At 38.0% G+C, this 25,597-nt stretch overlaps 1 protein-coding gene across 1 annotated transcript; it reads left to right on the forward strand.

The window, feature by feature from the left end:
* The first annotated feature begins 259 nt into the window (after nt 1–259).
* Nucleotides 260–23,077, forward strand: bmp4 (bone morphogenetic protein 4). The gene is made up of 4 exons (XM_039671372.2): nt 260–492; nt 3,886–4,008; nt 6,307–6,662; nt 21,720–23,077. Exons 3-4 carry the CDS (start codon nt 6,314–6,316, stop codon nt 22,562–22,564), a joined length of 1,194 nt encoding a protein of 397 aa, XP_039527306.2. The 5' UTR covers nt 260–492; nt 3,886–4,008; nt 6,307–6,313; the 3' UTR covers nt 22,565–23,077.
* The last annotated feature ends 2,520 nt before the right edge of the window (nt 23,078–25,597 follow it).

Consider the following 25,597-nt stretch of genomic DNA (forward strand, 5'->3'; position numbering starts at 1 on the left):
AAAGTCTATTCCTGAGTCCCAGGCCAGGACATAAACATACAGGCTGTTCCAGACTCAATGGAAATGTGGTGAACCCATGCATGCGATGACATCTCGGGAAAGGAAAACGAAATTATTATCCACCGCGCGTGAATGTAAGTTACAGAGGAAATAATAGATGTCGTGTGTTTGCGTTCTCTGGGGTTTGTGTGTGTGTGAGGTGTTGGGTTGAGAGAGTAGGGGAGGAGGCAAAGGAACTTCATTGGGCGGTCACATAAAAACTGCCAGGAGAACTGGATGCGGGATCAGTCGGTGATGTTCTCCGTTCTCGCATTTTCCTGGAGCTACAGATCCACTGGACTTCTTCAGCTGGCTTCTTCCTCTTCCACATGACGCGGAACTAATGACCTAAACTTTCCCTTCAGCCTCGGACTTTTGCTATGTGAGGCGAACTCCGTTGGAAACGCCGTTTTACGTCTTCTCTTCAGGAATACCGTGCGCATCTTACCAATGGTAGGTTGGCATGTCGTATTGAAGTCAGCATTCATTAAGAAATGGTCATAAGTGACTTTATCTGTGATAGGATATTATTTAAAACCCAATTACACACGTTCAATACTTGTGTGTAGCTATATGGAAATAATTAACTTCCCATCTTATTTGAAGGCGAGACATCCAACTCGAATGCTTTCATTATAGCCTAACCCACAAACCTGTCTGTTCGTCGAGAGACGCGATTATTATAATTCACGGGAGCTGTCTGGATTGTCGCGTTCACGATAACGAATTGTTCTCGGTGTAGGCTATTGGGAATATTGCACAGCATTAGATATGTCAAAATGTTGTTCAGTCACTTTTGGATGTTTATGGTAAATGTTTTTGCAAGTTTACCACCAACGCGTGCAAACACCTGACCGCACTGGGCTGTATGGTATGGCATTTCATTCAAACAGAAAATATATTTTATGTTTAATTTGTGTTTTAAGGTGGTGGCTAATAGCATACAAGTTTAATTGCTGTATGTTGTCAACTCTTAACAGTTATGGTCGTAGCTAACAAAAATGTAACGTTTTGCTAATGTTCCCATTATGGAAACGTCTAATGTTTTTTTTTTTTTTTTTTACGGGAACATTCCATTTTAGAATTTTGCAAGCATTATTGGAACGTTCCTTTGGAATGTTCTCTGAACATTCTAAAACAAGTAGTGACATTTCTGTACAAAATTTTAGATACATAGGCCTACAACTAAAACGTTTCAGGAGAAAAAAAAACGTATAAACAGTGTATAAAACAACATGTTTGTGCTAATGTAGGCTATTGATAACTTTATTATCATTACTGGAAGAATGTCTGTTCATAACATTGTGAGAACCTTGCCAGAATGTTAGCCAAAGCTCTGGGAAAGCAGAAACCTATCAAGATTACTTGTGGAATCTACAACAAAATTTTAGATTTGAAATGTTCCAAATCACTGTGACACTGAATCTGATTCAAACACATAGCTAAAGGCTTTATCTCAAGGAAATAGTTGTATTCTTAATTTGAAAAGTGAAGTGAAACCAGTCTCCAGTGTGAGAATGCACTAGTAAATGTGACCTCCATGAATGTTTTGAAGACTTGTAGTGAAGAGTGGTGGCACTCGGTCATGCATAAGAACACGTCTGAAAGGTTTCATGGGGTATTATGACATAAAGAGACACAGCAGCAACCATGCATGGGTCTGTGTCTTTAGTTTAAGGATGTGGAAAGCAAAAGAAAAAAAACATATACTCTAAATATCTTTTTATACCAAATACTTGACATTAAAAGTGAACTGTTGCAAGAGTCAGCCAGTCCACTACTGAATACAGATCAACAGATGTTGCCGTCTAGACTCTAGAGCAAGGGTCTTGAACCTATTTTAGGCCAAGAAAGTGCTTCATGGTAGCCCTCAAACCGTATTCACTTTATAGCCCTTAATCCTGTAATTGTGGACAAATGTGGGCATACAGCACTCAGGTGTGATCCTAATTTTTATTTATTGTAAAGTTTTGTCTATCCATTTATGGTGGTGGGGGTATTTTTGAATTTATTTACTTCAAAAAGTACCATATTTTCTATGTAAATTATGCTTATTTTATGTTTTATTTTATTTTAACATTTTTTTAACTACATTAAAATATCATTCCAATAAGTTCTTAGAGCTAAAACCTAAAGATGACTTTGCTCTCACCTGGTGTTTTATTTTAGAATGCTCTAAATGACAGTTTTTCCCATTCATTTCTATGGGTGCCCATTTTTGACCCAAATACAAGATTTTTAAGGAGTTTTTTTTTCACCCACTTAACATTGTAGAATTGAGTCAAAAAAAAAAAAATTCTGTGTGTTCAGGAGGCAAACTTAGGAAAAGTAGTCAAGTCTTGTACCGCTCAGATCAAGGGAGGTATTTTTTTTTTTTAACTATTTTGCCCACATTTGTCCAGAATACGGTTTTAGGGTTAGATTAGCTTATAGTACTGTAATACTGTACTTATATTGCTTATATTGCAATCCTTGTTATTGGTGGACAGATTAGTTTATTTTAAAGCGGGAGAGACAACAACACATTTAGATGAGTTGTTTTCTTAACTTTAATATTGTCATTGATTTTAATATAGTATATTTTAAACGTATTAGTTCGGGATGAAACAATAAGATTATGTATGTACATGTCCTATGAGCTCTGCTAACACTAAAGGCTGTTCACCACTTGGCATCGGCTGCTATTAAGCCGTCTTGTTTTCTAGATGCACATGATGCTACTCATGCTTCCAGATTTGATTTCTGAATAAAACTGGTCAGAGGTTAAATCCTAACACTGGCTGCTCAATATTGTCTGTTTCTCCCCCATACCCCGAAGACCATGCGCATAACCTAATCTCATTAAGCAGGGTTAGGGTAGAGCAAAGTCGAGCACTGTGAGCTTTACACAGTGAAATTAAAGGACTGTAAACCCACACTGTGCAAATGCTCTCCATCTTCAAATACATCAAAAAGGGATTCTGTAAATATTTGGGGCAGTATCTGTAGGCGTTTAAACAAGAGTAGGTGGTCTGAAGAAACCAATTGTTTGTGCTTTGTTGCATGTTTTCTGGCACGGCTGATCAAAGTCTTTTAGTTACGCTCATTTTTATGGTTTGCTCTCGACGTAATGAACTGTTTGAATAGCGTTGCTAAAACTGCAGACATCTTTTTAAAGGTATATTTCCCTCTAAAATGACAAACACTAGCATCACGACCGCTGCTCGATCGTGAAGACGGGGAGAGAGAAGTAACACTCGTGACCACACACACACACACACACACGGTGTTCTTGTTAAAATGCATCATTCCTGCTGTAATGGTTGGACTCGGTCCAGTAAAACTAAGTCCAAGAAATGACAAAATACATTGAGTTCAGCTGTGGTGACGCTGTTTTCTGAGACCGTTCCCAAGCACTTGTGATTGTTATTAGTGCATTTACTCTGCACTCGGATAATTTGTTGAAAATCACATTTGTGGAGACCAAGACATCCGTTAAACACACTCTGCTTTTGGCACGGATCTGGATGTTACGGGTTAGCAAACCGGGACGGTGCCGCTTGCATGCCCAGTCTGGGTTGGGGGATTTTTAAAGACTCTTTAAGAGGCACTTGTAAGAAGACCGTCAATAAAAGAGGCAGTTTTGAGATCCCTTTGTTGACAGACGGACCTCCATTTGTATGTAAATTGGAAGTGCCGTCCTTTCAGGTGTTCACACCTGGTCGTCTTGTAAATGAGCCAAGATAACGTGTTGCGCAGGCGGCATTTAGTTGCTTAAAGGTGTCTGGCCTAAACTTGAGTAAATATACTCTTGCCTTGCAATCATGCCATGCTCGTTCTGAAATGTCATATACTCTTGTCTTTCAGGAAAAGGATCTCACCGCAGTTCTTAAACAGCCTAGCAGGACGACGTAACATTCGCTTGAGGAACTCGTCCTGTGTCGCCTCTCAACAAACATGGACTGTTTTCCCATGCTTTATTTTCTGTCGGTAAGTGGACCACGCATATCCAGTCGTAATTGTGTGACATTTTTGCTGCAAATTTCAAAGGCTTAGTCATTCTTTACGAAACAACAGTGGTCACGCGTTTTATCTTGCGGTTCGTGCACTTGAAAATTGCAGGCTGCCATCTTTGTTTGACATCAGTTGTGATTTATTCACCCTCACATCATTCCAGACTTTTGCATTTTTTGGTCCGTAAACTCTTAAAAATATATATTTGTTGGCATCGATGGTTCCATGAAAAAACAGTTTTTCTACTTTATTGGATAAAGGTTCTTCAGATTAAGCAAAAGTATGAAGAAAAAAATGGTTCTGAGATGGCTTTGCTGCAAAAACAGCGAAAAGTTGGTCCAAAGTTGTTTAGCTCAATTTTAAAAAAAAAACATTTGCTGATAATTTACTCACCCCCATGTCATCCAAGATATCCATTTCATTCTTTCTTCAGTCGAAAAGAAATTAAGGTTTTTGATGAAAACTTTCCAGGATTTTTCTCCATATAATGGACTTCAATGGGAACCAAACAGTTCAAGGTCCAAATGAGAGTTTCAATGCAAACTGTTCAAAGGGCTTTAAACGATTCCAGACGATGAATAAGGGTCTTGTCAAGCGAACAAATCTTTTTCCGAGTCGTTTGGTTCATTCAACGAATGAAACGAACGAATTGACTCGTAAAAAGATTCGTTCATTTTGATGAACGAGTTCGAACAGGAGAGTCACAAACGCACATCACAAAACAGAGCAAGGCGAGCATTTGAGCTTATAAAACTTAAACTTTGTTATTTATTAAACGAGCGATCTTTTCGCTTGATAAGACCCTTATTCATCGTCTGGAATCGTTTAAAGCCCTTTGAACAGTTTGCACTGAAACTGTCTTTTGGACCTTGAACCGTTTGGTTCCCATTGAAGTCCATTATATGGAGAAAAATCCTGGGATGTTTTCATCAAAACCCTTAATTTCTTTTCGACTGAAGAAAGAAAGACATGGACATCTTGGATGACATGGGGGTGAGTAAATTATCAGCAAACGTTTTTTTTTAAGTGAACTACTCCTTTAAATTTATTTTTTTTTTTCTGAAGAAATGATGAGGGTGAGTAAATGATGACAGAATTATATTTCATTGTTTGTTAAATGATCCCTTAAATTTCTCAGCTCATTTCTTTATATAGTTGTAAACTATTGAATTATAAACGAGTTATGAATAAGGTCCAAAACATACTTTGCGCAAGTACATGAATCCAAAGTACTTTTATTGGAGTAGTTTTACAAATATTCTATTTAAGTCTTTCTAGACCCAAATTTTACATTTCATTCAATGTGTTACATGCCAATTTTTCGTAATTACTTGTGAAATTTACTAGTAACTTCTGTGGTTTTTCAAGTAAATCTTACACCAAAGTTTTTTTCAGTGTCATTTCGTTGCATTCTGACTATTAAGACTATCCTGATTTTTTTAGGTCAACCGGTGTCATGGTGTAAGTTAGTGGAAAGATGCGGTCACATTTGCAAGATTTTGTGGTCAAAAAAGCTCATATCTTACGTAGCCGTGCATTTTGTACTGCTAACACTTTAGTCACTTGGTGCGGAAATTGTTTGAACAATGGTGAATGAAGTCAAAAGTCTATATAAAGGCTAGATGTCTCACGGCGGAGTATTCATCGTCATCACCGGCGGCCATCTTGTCACAGACAGGCTTTCTGGCGGGCTCTGTGGTATCTGATGTAAGAAATACTCTTATCTCGTTGAAATCTTGACGGATTTACAAACGGTTTGGTTTCTTACAAACGTTATTAACGTGGCTATAATTCTGGATGATTATTTATTTATACACTTATTATTCATAAGTATGCAGTATCATAACTACATCTCTGCCGTTTATAACAAACCGACCCGTTTGAAAATCGGTAGAGAATTGAGCAAGTTACGGTGATTTAAAAAGTACATGCACCATTAACACAATGTTACCAGTGAGAGAGCTGCCTGTGGCAAGATGGCCGCCAGGTGTTGACGTCGACCTCCATTGGCCAGCAGCGCGGACGAGATATCTAGCCTTTATATAGATATCTATGTTCATAACAACTTACTTAAATAAAAACCTGTAGTTATTTGAAGGAAACTTTGTCGACTCCTTGAGTATGGAGGTCACACTAAACGTGTTCAACTCAGCCTTATACTTGCATTAACCATGTTTCTGAGCTAAATGATTTTGTGTGTTTTTGGTCATCGTTGAATGTGACATCGTTCACTCAAGTCTTGCTTCTCTGTTTCCTTGTTCAACCGCCCACCAGAGACATCATGATTCCTGGTAATCGAATGCTGATGGTTATTTTATTATGCCAAGTCCTACTGGGAGAGAGCAGCTATGCTAGTCTAATATCCGAGGAAGGGAAGAAGAAAGTGTCGGCTCAGCACCTGGGTCAGAGTCATGAGCTGCTGCGGGACTTCGAGGCCACGCTCCTGCACATGTTTGGGCTCCAGAGGCGCCCGCGGCCCAGCACCTCCGCCGTCGTGCCCCAGTACCTGCTGGACCTGTACCGGCTGCAGTCGGGGGAGGCGGACGAGGCCGGAGCCCACGACCTCAGCTTCCGCTATCCCGAGCGGTCCACCAGTCGGGCCAACACCGTGAGGGGATTCCATCATGAAGGTAAAACAGCAGACAGTCTCACCATTTATTGCTGGTCTTATGGTGTATGCAGCTGTTATTAGTGCGATAACAGTGGCCTTTTTAGCCCGTCTACATGTATGGATGGATTTATTTAGTCTGTTATTTGGAAATACAGCATACACTGAAGGCCAAATTATACTTCTGCGTCGAGGGTATGCCGTAGTATACGGCGTTGGCTATCCACGTAGGCGACGCCGTTGTGAGCATTTATACTTCAGGTTGCTCTGCAGTACTGCTACGAAACGCTAGTTGGCGGCGGAGGATTTTAATGTTCCACTGTGTTTAGATTCGTCACGGCTAGGCATAGACATATACACTAGACCTCACCTTGGATACGGCAGTTCATTAGAACGAATGCGTCAATAGAGCCGCCATCTTGAAACAGGGGAGCCCCTCCACTTTAATGCATCAGCGTCAATGTAGTAGACACAGGTCTAACGCAAATAAAATCACCATAAATCATCATGAATGCGATTTTTCTTGTTTTTTTGGTTTGTTCCAACGGTCAGACATGTATTTATCATTGATTCCAGAAAGAAAATTTTTTTTTTCAATTTTTATTTTTTTTTTTAAAAACATTCTTCCTAGTTCAGATTTCATCCGTGAACATCATACGCTGCACAAAAGTCCGCCACCATCAATGAATTCGAAGTAAAGGCAGAGATAGCAGCGTTACCTAGCTACTTCCTATGACAAGACCCCTGTTCCAAGATGGCGGCGGTTTTGACGCATGCTTAGAACCCCCAGGTGAGGTCTAGTGTATATGTCTATGACGGCTAGGTTGCTACAAGCAATAGCGACTGAAAGAGAGCTGATCATGTTGGAGTTGGAGCTTATTGAGGTGGAAAAATAGTTAATTTTAGTGAAATTACTAAAACTGAAAGGCAGAAATGAGAGAAGACGTTGGAGGAGATGGTACGTGTGGAAATATGTGAGAAGGTACGTGCGGAAATTGCGATGCTACCAAGCCGACCAATCACAGATCTTGCGGTCTGAGTCGTCGCGATGTGTAGTTACATTTTTGAAGAGGTGCGTGTCAGGCTACGGCGAAGGATACGCGGTATGGGACGCGTCTCTGCGTATGCTACGCCGTACCTACCGCGCGCACCCTACGCAGAAGTATAAATTGGCCTTAAGCCCAAAACAAATTTCCCGAATGCCTGGTTCAGATGACACGATTTTTGCCCGATTTTGGCACGATCCATTTGACGTAGGGTGTCGTGCAGATTCGTAAACGACAACGGGCGTCGGGACACAAGATTCGATCGTATCATCTCGTTTAGTGTGTCATAGTGGGCGACAACCTACGTCGCATCTGCGATGCTTCACGACATCACGACAAAAAGACTAGCATGTTTAATTTTTTTAACGGTCCACGACAGTTCCGTCACATGTATGAAGTTGACCAATAGGAGCACAGAAGCTTTTTCTTACACAACTTTCAAAAATGGCGAAACGAAAGAGAGGCGAGAGAGCCCTTACTGTCCTCTTCGAGCAATCGAGGAACGTGTCCATTGTCGCGTTTTCTTTCTTTTTTTACTTTTTTCTGAACACAGGACCGCTAATACAACACTTTGTTTACGTTCGTTTCCGGAAGTCACTTTTTTTTTTTTTATTGAAGAAACATGTAAATTTACAAATACATTCAGGAGAACATAAAAGAGGTAAAGCAAAGACAAATTATACAGAATAATTCCAAATCAAGCGCCATAAAAATAATTAGATTACATTACACAATTATAAAACATAAAATAAAAAAAACATATATATATATCAAAAAAAAAATAATACAAATTAAATAAGCAATGTATGATATAAAGCTGTTTAATCTTGACTATCAGATCCAATACAAAATAATTGTTCATATATTTTCAGGAATCTATTACATTTTTTATTGCTAGATGAACTAAAAGATTTAAGCAGTGAAAAAATGTGAGAAAATAGGAAGTGATCCCATAAATTTCTGTTTATGGATGAAAATTTTTTCCGGAAGTCACTCGCTACTAGTTTCGCCTTCTCGATGACATCACACGCCTCGTTAAAGACGGCACGCGATGACTGGTCAGGAAGCAACGTGTAGTCTGACACGACAAGAGTCAAAATCTCTTAATCTGAAACAGTGACTATCCTAACAGACAAAAAAAAAAAAAAACCATCTAATCTGAACCAGGCATAAGGGGACAATAAAGGATATTGTATGTATTGTACTTGCCCAGCCTACAAAAATATATAATAAGAACACTTTGCTAATGTTTCCATTCTGTTGTGAATGTTCAAAATGTCCAGTTTTTTAAGAGATTAAGAGGACATCATCACGTTTTAACTTTTTGCAAACATCATGGGAACGTTAGTTTTGAATGCTCTCTGAATGCATTTAAAAACATCTAACTAAAACATTTCAGAAACGACAGATGTGTAAACGTTTGTGTGCTTACATTTTGATAACGTTAATATAGACTAGATTAATGTTACTGGAAGAAAGTTTGTTCATAACTAAGTCCTGAGAACTTTGGGATAGTTTAAACTCAACCCAGCATTTAAAAAGAATTTTAAAAAGTTTATACTTTTTCATGTGGATCCTGTTTGAGGGACTTTCCTCAACATGTAATTATTTTTAATGCTATACTCTACAGATTTCTAAATAAACTCCTGTTGCCAACCATGTGGTCTGTTAGGCAGACAGGACTCCTAGAAGAAAAACGTTCAGATTCAGGGTGATAGAAGGCCATCGGCACGCTTAAACAGTCTATTTTACATAGATTTCAATCTGATTTAACCCAAAAAAAATTTTTTTTTTTTTTTCGGGAAAAATTAATGTATAAAGGTTGATTCAGTGATGTTAAATCATTTTTTTCTTGAATAAAACCAGTTAATTAAGATGATTCACCTTTTTTCAGTGTAAATGATTCAGAGTTTGTTAAAAATGCAGAGAAGAGACACTAAAATAAAGGAGTGTATTTCAAACACATTCTGCACTTTAAAAAAAAATGATGATGTGGACCAACTATAAATTGTTACATCTAAATGTTCCAAAGGTTTTCTTCTAATTATATATTTACAGATTATAACCGTGCATTTATTTGATTTAATGTCAATCCAAATATTTAAATTCCCAAGTAAAAAAAGTAAAAAAAGTAAAAGTAAAGTAAAAATATAGCTGCGAGCAGCGATGGCGGGCCCAAGCCGGTGGCACCGCAACCCCGGTTCCTTTAGTTACCTAAATGCACCCGGGTGGCGGTGCCGAAGGCTTTGGCCCTTTTATGATTAAATGTTAAAACGGCTTGCCATACTCTGTCATTTCGACTAGTCACAATTATGTTACAGATATCTTAAATGATAATACAAACTATCCAAAATGTAATTACGAATAGACAGAAAGACGTTGTTGATATCTACAATGTTAATTCCGGACAGGCAAACTTAGCTTTTAAATGTTAAAAGGGCTTGCCATACAGGGACGTAGGCTCAGAGAGAGGCTCACCATATTCAAACCAAAATATCTGACTTCCTCTTGGTCCGAGATAATGACTATGTATTAGAAAGTTGTCCGGCTTGAGGAGTACAATGTATATAGCGATTTTTGTAACTGTAGATAAAACTAACAACCCCACTTTTGTCAAAAGGTGGTGCTATTTAGTCCTTGCACTATGCCCGTTTCTGAAACTTTGCACATGTCTACTGGCTAATAAATGTGATGTATCTTTTGAGTTTCAAGCAATTTCAATTTCAATTTCAATTTGACTGTTGAAAAGAAGTGCGCCGATTAGATACTCAGGATCGGTATCGGCTCTGACACTGCCATCTTTGACGAGGCTGATTCAAATTCTATATTGTGCATATATATACTATTCTATGTTAGGCACAAAGGCACAAAAACTTTCTAAAGTACCATAAAGTTTTTGTGTACTGTATTATTAGTGTTCTGAAGCTATTATGTGATATAGAAATTAATATTTAAGTCATTAAATTCAAGAACACAAACTTTTCCCTCTCTGCGCCTGTCAGTCATTCTCCATTCAGCATTCAAACAGCACGTCACATTCGGTTACAGTCAATGATGAAACGATCTTCAAGATGATTGAATGTTAATCCTATTATACTGGATCTTTAAGATAAAGGTCTAAAGGTCTATATTTTCGAATGAAGAAACTTTTTCTTGCTGGACTTTATTGCTGTAACTTAACCGTGTTACTTTCTACCGGGTGTCGGACGCTGTCGGTTAGATCACAACACTAGAGTCAGAGCACTATAATTGTTCTTCACGCACACAGTAACTGAAATTTAAAACCTTTAAAGGAAAAGGCTCAATAAACTATTGCATAGATAGATAATGTATAATACACTGTTCATAAATATGTATTTCCTTTGTGCTTTGAACTTTTCAATACGGACTCACTGCGCTGTAACTTCATGTGGCTTCAAGCACATCATTCTCCGCTCGGGATGCACATAAGTGCTTTGTGCTGCACCGTATTGGAGCCGTAATATCATAATGCAGTGACGTAATGACAGATTATTAATTGCCTTTCAATTATATGTTGCTGCGTCATTAAACATCTGTCCTATGCATTTCAAACATTTATAGCAGCCATGGCTGTATTCTTGTATGATTTTTGTTATCTTGTTTTTCATGAATGTATTTTTCAAAAATAAGAGCAATGTGTATTATCTATTATTAATATAGTTTATAATAGCATTTTTGTCATAGATTATGACAAAGTAATCATATGATCCACCAGCGAGGAACCAGCAGAACAGAGTGAACATTCTTTCTGTGTAGTTCAATCCTACTTAATAGGAATTTATTTAAAATGCTCGCTCTACTCCACACCATTAATGTCTTGTGCGGACATCCGTATTTTGACTTTCGGTTTTAAGTAAGCGATTTAAAAGCTCCCAAGTCCCAGCGGAGTCACACGTTGATTAACCGGTGGGAATACACAATAGGCCTACCTGATATTGAACACAAGAGGGCAGTATAGCACTACGTATGACTCAGATTATTATTTTTTTCTGAATTTTACAACAATTCTGGCTGTTTTTGAACGTAAACATAATTCTTAAATGAAAAAAAGGAAAAATTGGGGAAGTTATAATATTTGTATAATTTAATTTAGAAACAAATGATGTATAATTACATTTTTAGAAGATATGAGGCTTTTAGTGTTTACTTTTTTGACATTACTTTAATCTTTTGCCATAGTTGCACATGTCTACTGGCTAATAAATGTGATGTATCTGTTGAGTTTCAAGCAATTTCAAGCATGCTAAGAGTCCCAAAAGCATCAAAAAAGAATGTTAAAGTTTGTTTCTTTGCCACGGCAACAGTATCAAAGATATCAAAAATTCATTCACAGGTCTACATCTGCCATGTATTTACATTATACAGATGAAGTTTGAAGCAAATCGGTTAAAAATAAGAGAGTGATTTCAAAGCATTTTGAAAGTGACACACTTCCTGCTGCCAGTTGGTGGCGCTATAACTTTGACTCACAATAGTCACATCCATGTGATCGGTCTCTTACAGCGAAAACACTGCTGAAGTTTCATCAAGATCAGTTAATGTATGCTGAAGTTATAACACACATCCTGTTTCATGTTTCTCGCCATAATTTCGTTTCCTCGCCACGGCCAAGCCGTTCGAGATATCAAAAATCCCGTGGCACTTTTTCATCCTTAATGTCTTGACTTCACGCTGATCGAGTTTCGGCGAATTTGGTTCAGTGCTCTAGGAGCAATAATTTAAATTCCATTGCATGTGTTTTAAACACAACCCTAAATAGCCAACTTCCTGTTGGGCTGGGGTAAAAAGTAAGAGTGTGAAGTATATATGAAACGATGAGATCTATATGTGTACCAAGTTTCATATTATTACATACAAGTGTGTTTGATTTATGGACCAAATTTTCAGACCAAGTTTATTGACCAAGTTAATCTGATTAATAAACTAATTATATAAAACTATTGTCAATTCACTACAATTAAACTGGTTATATGCCTTTACTTATAAAAAATAAAAATAAAAACTTAATTAAAAAATACCAGGCTTGAGAAATGTATTTTCTTTATGCAGGTCATACACACAGCAGTGAAATGGTTAAGCCCCCTCCCCCTGCACACACACACACACACACACACACACAGACAGCCAGCCAGCCAGCCAGCCAAAGACACAGAGACACAGAGACATGTAGGCTCAGAGTGGCCATATTCAAACAAAAATATCTGACTTTCTGTGGGTCCTAGCTAATAAGTGTCAATTAGAAAGTTGTCCGGCTCGAGGAGTACAATATACATACCAATTTTTGTAACTCTAGTTAAAACTAACCACCCCACTTTTGTCAAAAGGTGGCGCTACTGAGCCCTCACCACGCCCGTTTCTGCAACTTTGCACATGTCTACTGGCTAATAAATGTTATGTGTCTGTCGAGTTTCATGCAATTTGAAGCATGCTAAGGGTCTCAAAAGCATCCTAAAAGCATCCTAAAAGAAGGGTAAAGTTTGATGCGTTGCCACGGCAACAGTATCAAAGATATCAAGAATCCATTCACAGGTCTACATCTGCCGTATGTTTACATTATACAGATGAAGTTTGAAGCAAATCGGGTAAAAATAAAAGGGTGATTTCAAAGCATTTTGAAAGTGACACACTTCCTGCTGCCAGTTGGTGGCGCTATAACTTTTACTCACAATAGTCACATCCATGTGATCGTCCTCTTACAGCGAGCACACTGCTGAAGTTTCATCAAGATCAGTTAATGTATGCTGAAGTTATAACACACTTCCTGTTTCACGTTTCTCGCCATGATTTCGTTTCCTCGCCACGGACAAACCGTTCGAGATATCAAAAATCCCCTCGCAAACTTTCATCCTCAATGTCTTGACTTCACGCTGACCGAGTTTCGTCGAATGTGGATCAAAGCTCTAGGAGGAGTATTTCAAATACCATTGCGAGCGTTTTACAAACAAACCTCAATAGCCGACTTCCTGTTGGGCTGGGGTAAAAAGTAAGAGCGCGAGGTATAGATGAAACGATGAGATCAACATGTGTACCGAGTTTCATATTATTACATGCAAGCGTGTTTGAGTTATGGACCGAGTGTTCGGACCCCGTTCCAGGGGGCGCTGACGAGCCCCCCTGCCACGCCCAGGTACCAGCTTCAGCCCGGCTCTGATGGCCGCGGGTTCTGACCCGTGTGCAAAGTTTCAAGAGTTTTCGAGCACGTTAAGGGCCCCAAAAGTGCCCAAAAGGTAGTAAAATAATAATTATTATAATAATAGAGAAGAAAAATAATCGCAAGGAAAACAATAGGGCCTTCGCCCTTTCAGGGCTTGGGCCCTAAAAAGAAAGAAAGATATATATCCAAAAACACAAGGCCTTAAACTTTAACAAGGGTGCAACTCTTATCACTACAACAAACATAGTCACACACACAAGTCAAGTCACTTACATTTTAGATGCAATATTGACTTTTTAGATGCAATATTGACTTTTTTCTGTTTCAGCAGAGAAAATAGTTAAACAAAGATCACAGCGACCCATCGCGCATCTCAAAGCAATGTGTTTTCTCATTACTGAATGATTCAGCATTTTGAATCCATGACTCGTTCATTAAGACGGTCATCTGGCGACACCTTATGGTGATTTAGGGTTATGTTTAAAAGTATCGTTCTTTACAGAGATTTTTTATTGACTCCTGTTAAACCAATCTCGTAACATTATTGTGTAACCGATTTAATTTGATCAGCCTTACCTAGGGTAAAAGCCCTATAGTGTCTTATTATTCTAAATTATTGAATTTATTGATCAAATTTACTAATGAAAAATGAAGCATACATTTATTAAGACTAGGCTGCCCTGCAGATATTAGGCTACAATATGCAGATTTAAATATACCATTTATCAAATAATCTGTTTATTTTTAGGTTACACATTACATTGTTTAAAAAATAAAAATCAAATGTGACCCGCTCTGGTGAAATGAGTCGGAAGTTGCAACCTTCCATTTTAAGATATGGGCCGATTATGTGGAAAAACCATGAAATAACAAATATATATATATATATATATATATATATATATATTTTTTTTTTTTTTGCTAATTTCAAAGAACAGACATTCAAAAATAATCTCACAGGGTTTCGTAGTCGAGATAATTGAGTAAAGGTATTTAAATAACGATTAAAGTTGTCAAAGCTTTAAATTCGCTGAAATAAACATTGCTCTTCTCAACTCCCCTCGTCACCTCTGAGCATTTCCCGGGTATCCCCTGAAACGTTGAACTCACTGGAGGCTTCTAACCTAAACTGCGTGAGTATATTTATCTGCAAGAAGAATATAGCCTATGTAAGGCTGTAACGATCGCGACACTCAGATCCACGAACCTGTGTCGCGGTGTGAGAAGACACACCGACACGTCCCTTCAACTCCCGAAGTTATCCTTCACGTCCAGACCCAATGCTAGCTACAACATCTTTAAATTACTAGTATTATTTGAAGTTAACATTATAAAATACGTAGACTTACACCACAAAACTTAAATTATTACTAAATTTTTTAAAATTGGGCAATTTCAGGATTATGGAGGAGATCCAATTCCCAGATAATTAAATATTTTAATAAATTGGCCTATGTGAACCACACTGCACAAACCAAAAGTAATACTCACCGGATGAAGAAGGGTTGACTCTCTCCAGAACATAAAATCTTTATTTTATTTTCCGTGTTCGCATTGAGGAAAAACAATCCGAACGTGACCGTTCTCTGGAAGCAGCACTAAAACTTTCACATAGCTTAAACATGCAAGCACAAAGCCTTTCTTTAAAGTAAATTTCGTTTTAAAATAATTATCTTAATTTAAATCAATGTTTCATCAACCAATTACTAGGATTTAATAATAAGAAATAAATTGCAGACAATAGGCTAGGCCTAATCACGACGCGGAGACGCGCGGCACGTGAACTGAAGCTTGTCTCATGAACCGAAAGTCAGCGTATAAGGTATCCTCACAGACATATATATTGAAATGTCTACTTTTAAACACAACCATTCAAAATGAAAGAAAACAGACTGCTCTCTGCTTATGTGGGCTAATCCGTATGAAAACTGAATTTCTCTCTGACTCCTCTTTAATCTTTCTGATTTTAGAACATTTTTGTAAAAGTGACTTTTTAATTATTTATTTCAAAAAAATTAAAAATAAGTTGAGTTTCAGCCTCGTTAAATTGCATTTATATATGTTAATCTATTTGGTCAAATTAAGCTATATAAAATAAATAGTTTATCCCTTAAAATGCTATGGATTTTGAAAGATATCAACAAAAAAAAAAAAAAAAAACGGCCAAAAAAACTTTAAAAGCGATTTTCTTAGGTTTTCAATTGGAAAAAAAGGGCAGACGACCAGAAGAATTCAAATCTGTATATCTTTACAACCATTCAAGGTATGACCAAGGTATCATTTGAAAGCTTACAGTGTCCTCTTTCCATTAATATCAAAATCTCAATTTTTAAATTTGGGTCACTGTGACTAATTTTGCTGGATCAGGTCGGTCACAAATGTGTTTTTTATTGTAGTATTATTTTATACAGATAATACATTATAATTATATATAATATACAAAATATAACCGTGGGCGCGATTAAACAGTGTTACAATAAAACTCAACATTGTGTTTTTTAAAAATAAATTCAAATAATACAAATCCCGAAATTGCGCTAATTTTAAAATTAAACTAAAACTCATGGCTGCACAAGCATTCATAACTGTGCGCGCCAACAGCGAGGAACCAGCAGAACAGAGTGAACGTTCATTCTGTTTAGTTCAATCCTACTTAATAGGAATTTATTTAAAATGCTTGCTCTACTCCACAACATTAATGTCTTGTGCGGATATCTATATTTTGACTTTCGGTTTTAAGTAAGCGATTTAAAAGTTCCCGAGTCCCAGCGGAGTCACACGTTGATTAACCGGTGGGAATATACACAATAGGCCTAACTGATATTGAACACAAGAGGGCAGTATAGCACTACGTATGACTCAGATTATTTTTTCTTCTTCTGAATTTTAAAACCATTCTGGCTGTTTTTGAACGTAAACATAATTCTTAAATGAAAAAAGGGGAAAAACTGGTTTAATTATAATATTTGTATAATTTAATTTAGAAACAAATGATGTATAATTACATTTTTAGAAGATATGAGGCTTTTAGTGTTTACTGTTTACTTTTTTGACATTACTTTAATCTTTTGCCAAAGTTGCACATGCCTACAGGCTAATAAATGTGATTTATCTGTCGAGCTATCTGTATCTATCTGTTTCAAGCAATTTCAAGCATAGTCCCAAAAGTATCAAAAAAGAATGTTAAAGTTTGATTTGTTGCCACAGCAACAGTATCAAAGATATCAAGAATCCATCCACAGGTATAATCCATCTGCTGTATTTTTACATTATACAGATGAAGTTTGAAGCAAATCGGGTAAAAATAAAAGGGTGATTTCAAAGCATTTTGAAAGTGACACACTTCCTGCTGCCAGTTGGTGGCGCTATAACTTTGACTCACAATAGTCACATCCATGTGATCGTCCTCTTACAGCGAACACACTGCTGAAGTTTTATCAAGATCAGTTAATGTATGCTGAAGTTATAACACACTTCCTGTTTCACGTTTCTCGCCATAATTTTGTTTCCTCGCCACGGCCAAACCGTTCAAGATATCAAAAATCCCCTCGCAAACTTTCATCCTCAATGCCTTGACTTCATGCTGACCGAGTTTCGTGCCGTGTGTTTGAATTCTCTAGGAGGAGTATTGCACATTCCATTGCGAGTGTTTTACAAACAAACCTCAATAGCCGACTTCCTGTTTGGCTGGGGTAAAAAGTAAGAGCGTGAGGTATAGATGAAACGATGAGATCAACATGTGTACCGAGTTTCATATTATTACATGCAAGCGTGTTTGATTTATGGACCAAGTGATCGGACCCCGTTCCAGGGGGCGCTGTCTAGCCCCCCTGCCACACCCAGGTACCATCTTCAGCCCGGCTCTGATGGCTGTGGGATCTGACCTGTGTGCAAAGTTTCAAGAGTTTTCAAACCCGTTAAGGGCCCCAAAAGCCGCTAAGAGTCTCAAAATCATAAAAAAAAAGAATTCTAAAGTTTGATGCGTTGCCACGGCAACAGTATCAAAGATATCAAGAATCCATTCACAGGTCTTCATCTGCTATGTATTTACATTATACAGATTAAGTTTGAAGCACATCGGGTAAAAATAAAAGGGTGAGTTCAAAGCATTTTGAAAGTGACACACTTCCTGCTACCAGTTGGTGGCGCTATAACTTTGACTCACAATAGTCACATCCATGTGATCGTCCTCTTACAGCGAACATACTGCTGAAGTTTCATCAAGATCAGTTAATGTATGCTGAAGTTATAACACACTTCCTGTTTCACGTTTCTCGCCATAATTTCGTTTCCTCGCCACGGCCAAACCGTTCGAGATATCAAAAATCCCCTCGCAAACTTTCATCGTCAATGCCTTGACTTTATGCTGACCGAGTTTCGTGCCGTGTGTTTGAATTCTCTAGGAGTAGTACTTCAAATTCCATTGCGAGTGTTTTATGAACAACCCTAAATAACCGACTTCCTGTTGGGCTGTGGTAAAAAGTAATAGTATGAGGTATATATGAACAATGAGATCTATATGTGCACCGAGTTTCATATTATTACATGCAAGCGTGTTTGATTTATGGACCAAGTTTTCGGACCCCGTTCCAGGGGGCGCTGTCTAGCCCCCCTGCCACGCCCGGGTACCATCTTCAGCCCGGCCCTGATGGCCGCGGATTCTGACCCGTGTGCTAAGTTTCAAGAGTTTTTGAGCATGTTAAGGGCCCCAAAAGTGCCCGAATAGTCGTATAAATAATAATAATAATAATAATAATAATAATAATAATCCTAAGGAAAACAATAGGGCCTTCGCCCTTTCAGGGCTTGGGCCCTAAAAAAAGTATTATGAAGACCTTACTTAAATAAATATACTATCTTTAGACAACAAACAAAATACGTAATGTAACCCAATATATATATAGATTAGAGCCTGACCGATAACGGATTTTGAAGGCCGATACCGATACAAATATTTTTGGGTTTTAAAATCCGATATTCCGATATATCGGCCGATATGTTTTTTTTTATTATTAAATATTGTTGGATTTCACACACATGTAAAAGAAAAGCTAACTTTTTGCACAAGATACGTTTGATACTTTTTCTCTATGTCTAAATTTTCACTCCTCGCAAGTATAACTTACATTTTACAATGCAGGGACTGTAACTAGAGATACGCTAGTTATAAATACGGTAATCATTACTTTATTTAGGCAGAAAAAGTTCATTGTGGTTTCCAAGCTCATTAATGTTAACGTTAGCGGTCTTCCACTGATGATAGTGGCATTAGCCTGCTTTGTGGTTAGCTAGTCTATGATGAGCCATAATTTAGCAATAGATAACATCATACTGCAAATTGTAAAACATACATTTTCAATATAACAGGCCAAGGAGAGATGATTGAAGCGTGTTTCATTCGTTTTTATTTTTTAAATATTCATTTATCGGCCATTGTAACTGCCGATACCGATATTTTGGAAAATGCCTAATATCGGCCGGACGATATATCGGTCTGGCTCTAATATAGATTATGTTAGTCAATTGTTTATTTAGTTTACTCATTATGAATAAGGACCGCTTCAAAAGACCTTTATGATGTCTTTTTAAAATATGCACAATTTTTTGTTTAAAAAATTAAAAATGAATAATGGCTGCTGTCTGTAAAGCTATAGCCAGTGTGTGTTCTGCACTACAACACTCTGTCAAGTGAAAATACTATTTAATACAAAAGTGTTTTGTTTTATTTTTGTATTATTTTGAATGTTGATTACTACTGAAGAAAATGATTTTAAAAATAGCCGGATGACAATTAAGCCTTGTTCAGACTGTCAGTCCAAATCCGGATTGAAATCAGATCAAATGTGAACGGCAAAAAAAAAATCGATTTTACCGATCCGTTTTGAGCTACATTCATAAGGGGTTTGAAGTCCTATTCACTTCGCATTCCTGGATATCAGTTTCAGTCCGACCACTCTGATTGGGTGGTCGGGTCATGTGACTGTCTCACGTTACAAAAACCGTAAACATTTTTAGACGCTGTTTTAGGACACATACTGGAAGTCACTACACATTGTCATATTGTAAATAAGACCGCATCTTGCTGTTGTTGATGTTTTTGGCGTATGCCTAGAAACCAACGCAGATATTCCGGTAAACGAACGACACGCAAACCAGATCCGGAATATACACGAATAATGGGATTTGGACGGACATTGTGAAGGCACTTCCAATCCTGTTCCTGGAGATCTGCCTTCCTACAAAGTTCAGTCCCAGCCCTGATCAAACACACCTAAACCAGCGGATGAAGATCCTCAGGAACACTGGGAGATGAGTTTGTCGGAGCGAGGAAGGTCTGATCTCCGGGAACACCCCTGATGGACAGAGTTCATCTGTCACTATCACACAATTAATCCCGATTGGGTGCTTCGTTTCATGACTCGATTGTCATGCGGACCAATACCAAAGTGAATATTTAAATATTAAATTAGCTTCTGCTGAGATTAAATAAACAGCTTGACCTGCACTCTAAAAAATGATGTGTTGGATTAACTTAAATTATATATATGCACCATTTTTGCATCACACTTTTTAAGTAATCCCAACTTGGAATAATTTGACTTAAAATTAACAAGAAAACCTTTGTTAAATGTACTTAAATATTTGAGTTCACGCAATGTGCATATGTTTTTAAGTAAAGAATGTTGCGTGAACTCAAATATTGGAAAGCTTTTTTGTGTTTAATCTAATTTGTTTTATAAGTAATGGTTGTTCAGCCAACGAATCGTTTTTTAGAGTGTAGCAACAAGACAAACATGGCAAAAAATATTACGTTTCTGTATTATTATTATTCTGAAAATCCAATTGACTCCACTTCCTTTATTTTATGTTCTGTGAGTCTGAATGAAGTTGTCAGTGTTCAGTTTCTAGCCGTCTATTCAATAAAGAAACACTGAAGTTTTTTTTCTTAGTAAGCTGATATTTAAATACTTAGTTTTATGATCGAAATGTTTTAATATATATATATAAATATAAATATAATAAATGATGTAATCAAGTAAAGCGAAGCTGCTTCAGTCCAGCTGAAATATTACTAACAATATCAAAGTTCTTCCTGCGTTTCCTTGATAAATCAGGGCAGATTTGACACGGAAAGACTCGAGCTGAAGGAGGACGTTTGCACAATTACACTGTAGCCCTCAAACTGTATTCACTTTATAGCCCTTAATCCTGTAATTGTGGACAAATGTGGGCACACAGAGGACTCAGGTGTGATCCTAATTTTTATTTATTATAAATGTTATATCACTGTCTTCGATAAAGTTTTGTCTATCCATTTATGGTGTTGTTTTTTATTTTGGGGGTATTTTTGAATTTAATGACCTCAAAAAGTACCATATTTTCTATGTAAATTATGCTTATTTTTATGTTTTTTTTTTAAACTACATTAAAATATAATTCCAATACGTTCTTCGAGCTAAAACCTAAAGATGACTTTGCTGTCACCTGGTGTCTTATTTTGGCTTATTTTAGAATGCTCTAAATCACAGTTTTTCCCATTCATTTCTATGGGTGCCCATTTTTGACCCAAATAGGAGTCCAAATAGGAGTCATTTTGAGTCCAAAATAATAGTGTGTTCAGGAGGCAAACTTAGGAAAAGTAGCCAAGTCTTGTACCGCTCAGATCAAGGGAAGTGTTTTTTAAATTTTTTTTTTTAAATAAATCAAAACTATTTTGCCCACATTTACATCAGAATTATTTCAAACAAGAGTTTTTCTCTAAGTTTTGATCATGTGCATATGAAATCCGACGCAGTGCATTTGATTCTAGGGTCATTTGCGTTTGATCTTGACCTGTTCTCCCCGTCTCTCCCTCCAGAGCACATGGAAGAGTTGCAGTCTGACGGGTCTCAGGAGACTCCGCTTCGCTTCATCTTCAATCTCAGCAGCATCCCAGAGGAGGAGCTCATTTCCACCGCAGAGCTGCGTATCTACAGGCAACAGATCGATGATGCAACCTCCCTCGCGGGAGACGAGGGTCTCCAGCGGATCAACGTCTACGAGGTGCTGAAGCCTCCGCGGGCGGGGACGCTCATCACGCAGCTCCTGGACACGCGGCTGGTGCGCCACAACACGTCCCGCTGGGAGAGTTTCGACGTTGGCCCGGCCGTGCTGCGCTGGACCCGCGATAAACGCTCAAACCACGGGCTCGCCGTGGAGATCGTGCACCCCGACCCGAGCCGGCGGCCGCAGGGACGCCACGTCCGCGTGAGCCGTTCCCTGCAGCCCGTACCGGACGAAGACTGGGCCCAGCTCCGCCCGCTGCTAGTCACGTTCGGGCACGACGGGAAAAGTCATCCGCTGACGCGGCGGGCAAAGCGAAGCCCCAAGCAAAGAGGCCGCAAGCGCAACCGCAACTGTCGGAGACACGCGCTTTACGTGGACTTCAGCGACGTGGGCTGGAACGACTGGATCGTGGCTCCGCCGGGTTACCAGGCGTACTACTGTCACGGCGAGTGTCCGTTTCCCTTGGCCGATCACCTGAACTCCACCAATCACGCTATCGTACAGACGCTGGTCAACTCGGTGAACACCAACATCCCCAAAGCCTGCTGCGTTCCCACCGAGCTCAGCGCCATCTCCATGCTGTACCTGGACGAGACGGACCGCGTGGTGCTGAAGAACTATCAGGAGATGGTGGTGGAGGGATGCGGATGCCGCTGAGACTCGCACCCGTATGTGGACGCTTATTTATAACTCGTGTTTGTCTCTTTCTTTGTCTGATCGATCATATATTTTGACAAAAAGTATATATAAATATATATATTTATATCAACGCAAGTAAAAAAAAAATGTTTTTAAAAGTGTCCTTATTTGAATTATAATTCAGCTGTACAGCTTTCCATTATGTATATCAGACTGTGTAAGGGTTTCTCGATGTGCTAGAAGAATTAGAAGCCACTAAAAGTTTATTTACTGCTAGTATTTATTTCTTTAATACAATATACATTCACGAAAATAGAAATGCGTAGCCGACGAACCCCCTATTTGATGAGAACGCATCGTTTGTGTACTTAAAACAGAGCACTGTGTGAAATCCTAGGAAAACTGATTTTCTTCTATATCAGTAAAAGGAATCGGATCTGTATTGATGCGAGTTCATGGTTTGCGTCAGCATGTGATTTACATGTTCCCAAAATAATTTTGTTGTTAAATAAATTGTGAAACATTCCAACATTAATGTGAGATTAATCAAAGGTAGTGTGTGTTTGGTCTCAAAGGTCAAGAGCTACTGGAAGGCAGATATATAACAAATGCCAGTCATCTTCAAACATGCTTTGTGAACTCGTGAATTGTCTAATGCTGAAACGGCATTGATTGCATTTTTGCAATGCAAACCTCTGCTATGTGTTTGTCATTAAATTGCACACTTTTAAAGTATTTTCATTTGCATGGTTCAATCACGCTTTAAATCAAAAATGGTTTACACGACATAAGTGAAAAAGTAATCATTTATTGCATATTATACATGTCATTTGTTATGGATAGCCTAATGTGTGTGTCGGGGGGTCTTCCATAGACCAAAATCCAAAAATGTAAACAATTATCTGTTTTATCAAATATGAGAGAGTGTCATTCTAGTAATATTAATTTGATAAAAAGATATCCATCTGACTCAAACAATTCTGTCAAGAACATGTTAAGAACCCCGTCAGTGACAATTAAGCACATTAATGACACACTTATTATTCTAATGTGGGTAAAAGTTGGTTACACTATATTTTATGGTGACGTATAGTTACATTGTACTTCCTCAGATAAGTACTGAGTAATATTAATTAACTGCAACCATAGGATTAGGGTTAGTTACTTGTAATTATACATAATTTACTGCTATTAATATTAACGTGTAAGTACGTCACCTAAAAATAAAACGTTACCAAGAAGATTTTTTTTTTAACATAATACAATAAAAAATGACTGTTACAGTAATGATTAACTGATCATAATGCTTCAGTGCAAAAAGTTTTCATCTTGGGGTGAAATGTAATCCGGACGAGCATTTGTGTGACATTGTACGAAAACAAGTTGACTGGCTTCATCAGCACTAAAGAGGGATCAAAGGGTTTCATGGGATTTGAGCTGTCAATCAACACACCTCTCTGGAAGCGGAAGGCATTTTAGTCTAGATTAAGAGAAGACAAGGTTTGCATACCAACAAAATAGTATTATTATTATTAATAATGAATATGCTGCAATCTTTATATGATTAGACAAAGGCCTGCATTGCAAAACTAAGAGAGAAATGTGATTAACACACGAGGACCTGGTTTTATAATTAATATCAATATCAGCATGTTGCCAGTCGATCACCCATTTGGGATAAGTAAAATTTTATTTAAAAGCATTTATTTTTATTGAATTGTGTGGTTGTTTTATTGTGATTTTGTTATGCTCAACCTAAGGCTGCGGTTATATTCAGAGATATAATAATGCATCTTGTTTGTTTGTGTTGTGGAAGCTAATGAAAATGAAAGCACAATAAAAGAGGTGCGACCGCAGCCCCAGCCCGCACAATAGCGGCTAGACTGCGTGACGCACGCGCACCGCTGAGTCTGAGTGGGAGTGACACCAGCGTGGATCTGGCGACGCGACGCGAGCGCTAATCAAAGGTGAGACGGCGTGTCTCCATCGGCAGATTGAATACAGACGCCTGTCAGGCTAATCACTCATTTACTGCCTGTGTTCCTGCACTCCAACGGAAGCCCTTTGATGTCAATAAGCATCACTGTCCGATCATCTTTCACCCTTTTGTTAAACGCGTTTCTGCCTTAAGGCTTAAATTGACCAGATCCTCTGCTCGCGCAAAAATAAACACTTGTCAAAAATCAGTCCCTCCAGGATTTCACGATTTTTTTGTGATTTTTGCGATCAAAATGACTGATTTTGTGGTGGTAATTTCCAAAAATTTGTGAAAAAATTTGCGATTTATATATAACATTTACCATAATAGTATTCAGTCCTTCCAGAAAAACTCTGAGATTTTTTGTGATTGTTGCAGGCAAAAATTGATTGATTATGCGGCCCGTTTTCTTTAAAAATGATATGGAATATGCAGGATATTTATGCAATTTTATGCGATGAAATTGCAGGAATTTGCAAAAATTGAGGGAACTTGCAAAAATTGCAGTTTGATGAAAAAGAGAAAAAAAGTGATTCCCCCAACACCCTGTTCTCACTCGGCTAATGTAAGAGTCATTTCTTATTACTTCCTTTGATAAGCAAGCATACTACATCATAGAAAGTGCTGGGAATATTTAATTTCTCATCTTGTTTTATTTCAGACTGTAACGAGTTTAATAAGGTGTGGCCCCTTTAAGAGCTGTTGAACTCTCTGCAGTGTTATATGTGCGCCTCGAACACCCCATGTCTGTTTGATGCTACTTCTTTTATCTTATGTTGTTTATTAAGTAACGATGTGACGGTAGAACGTGTGACAGACAGTTATACGAGTTGGATTTGTGAGATGTCAATCGCCTCCGTGAGTCTGTCTGGCGTCGCGTCATCACGTCACTTCATAACGTTCCCATGGAAACAGGGGGAAATGGCTGCTCTCGTGTGAAGCAAACGCAACATTTTTCAACTTTCTGCTAAGATACATGTGACTTTTTTTGCAACGAAAATGCGAGGATTATGAAATTATGCAAACCCCACATATTTTGCACGGAAATCGGCAATTTATGCGGCGAAAGTGCG

The sequence above is a fragment of the Pimephales promelas genome, chromosome 15 (assembly GCF_988280905.1).
Source record: "Pimephales promelas chromosome 15, fPimPro1.hap1.1, whole genome shotgun sequence".
NCBI lineage: Eukaryota > Metazoa > Chordata > Actinopteri > Cypriniformes > Leuciscidae > Pimephales > Pimephales promelas.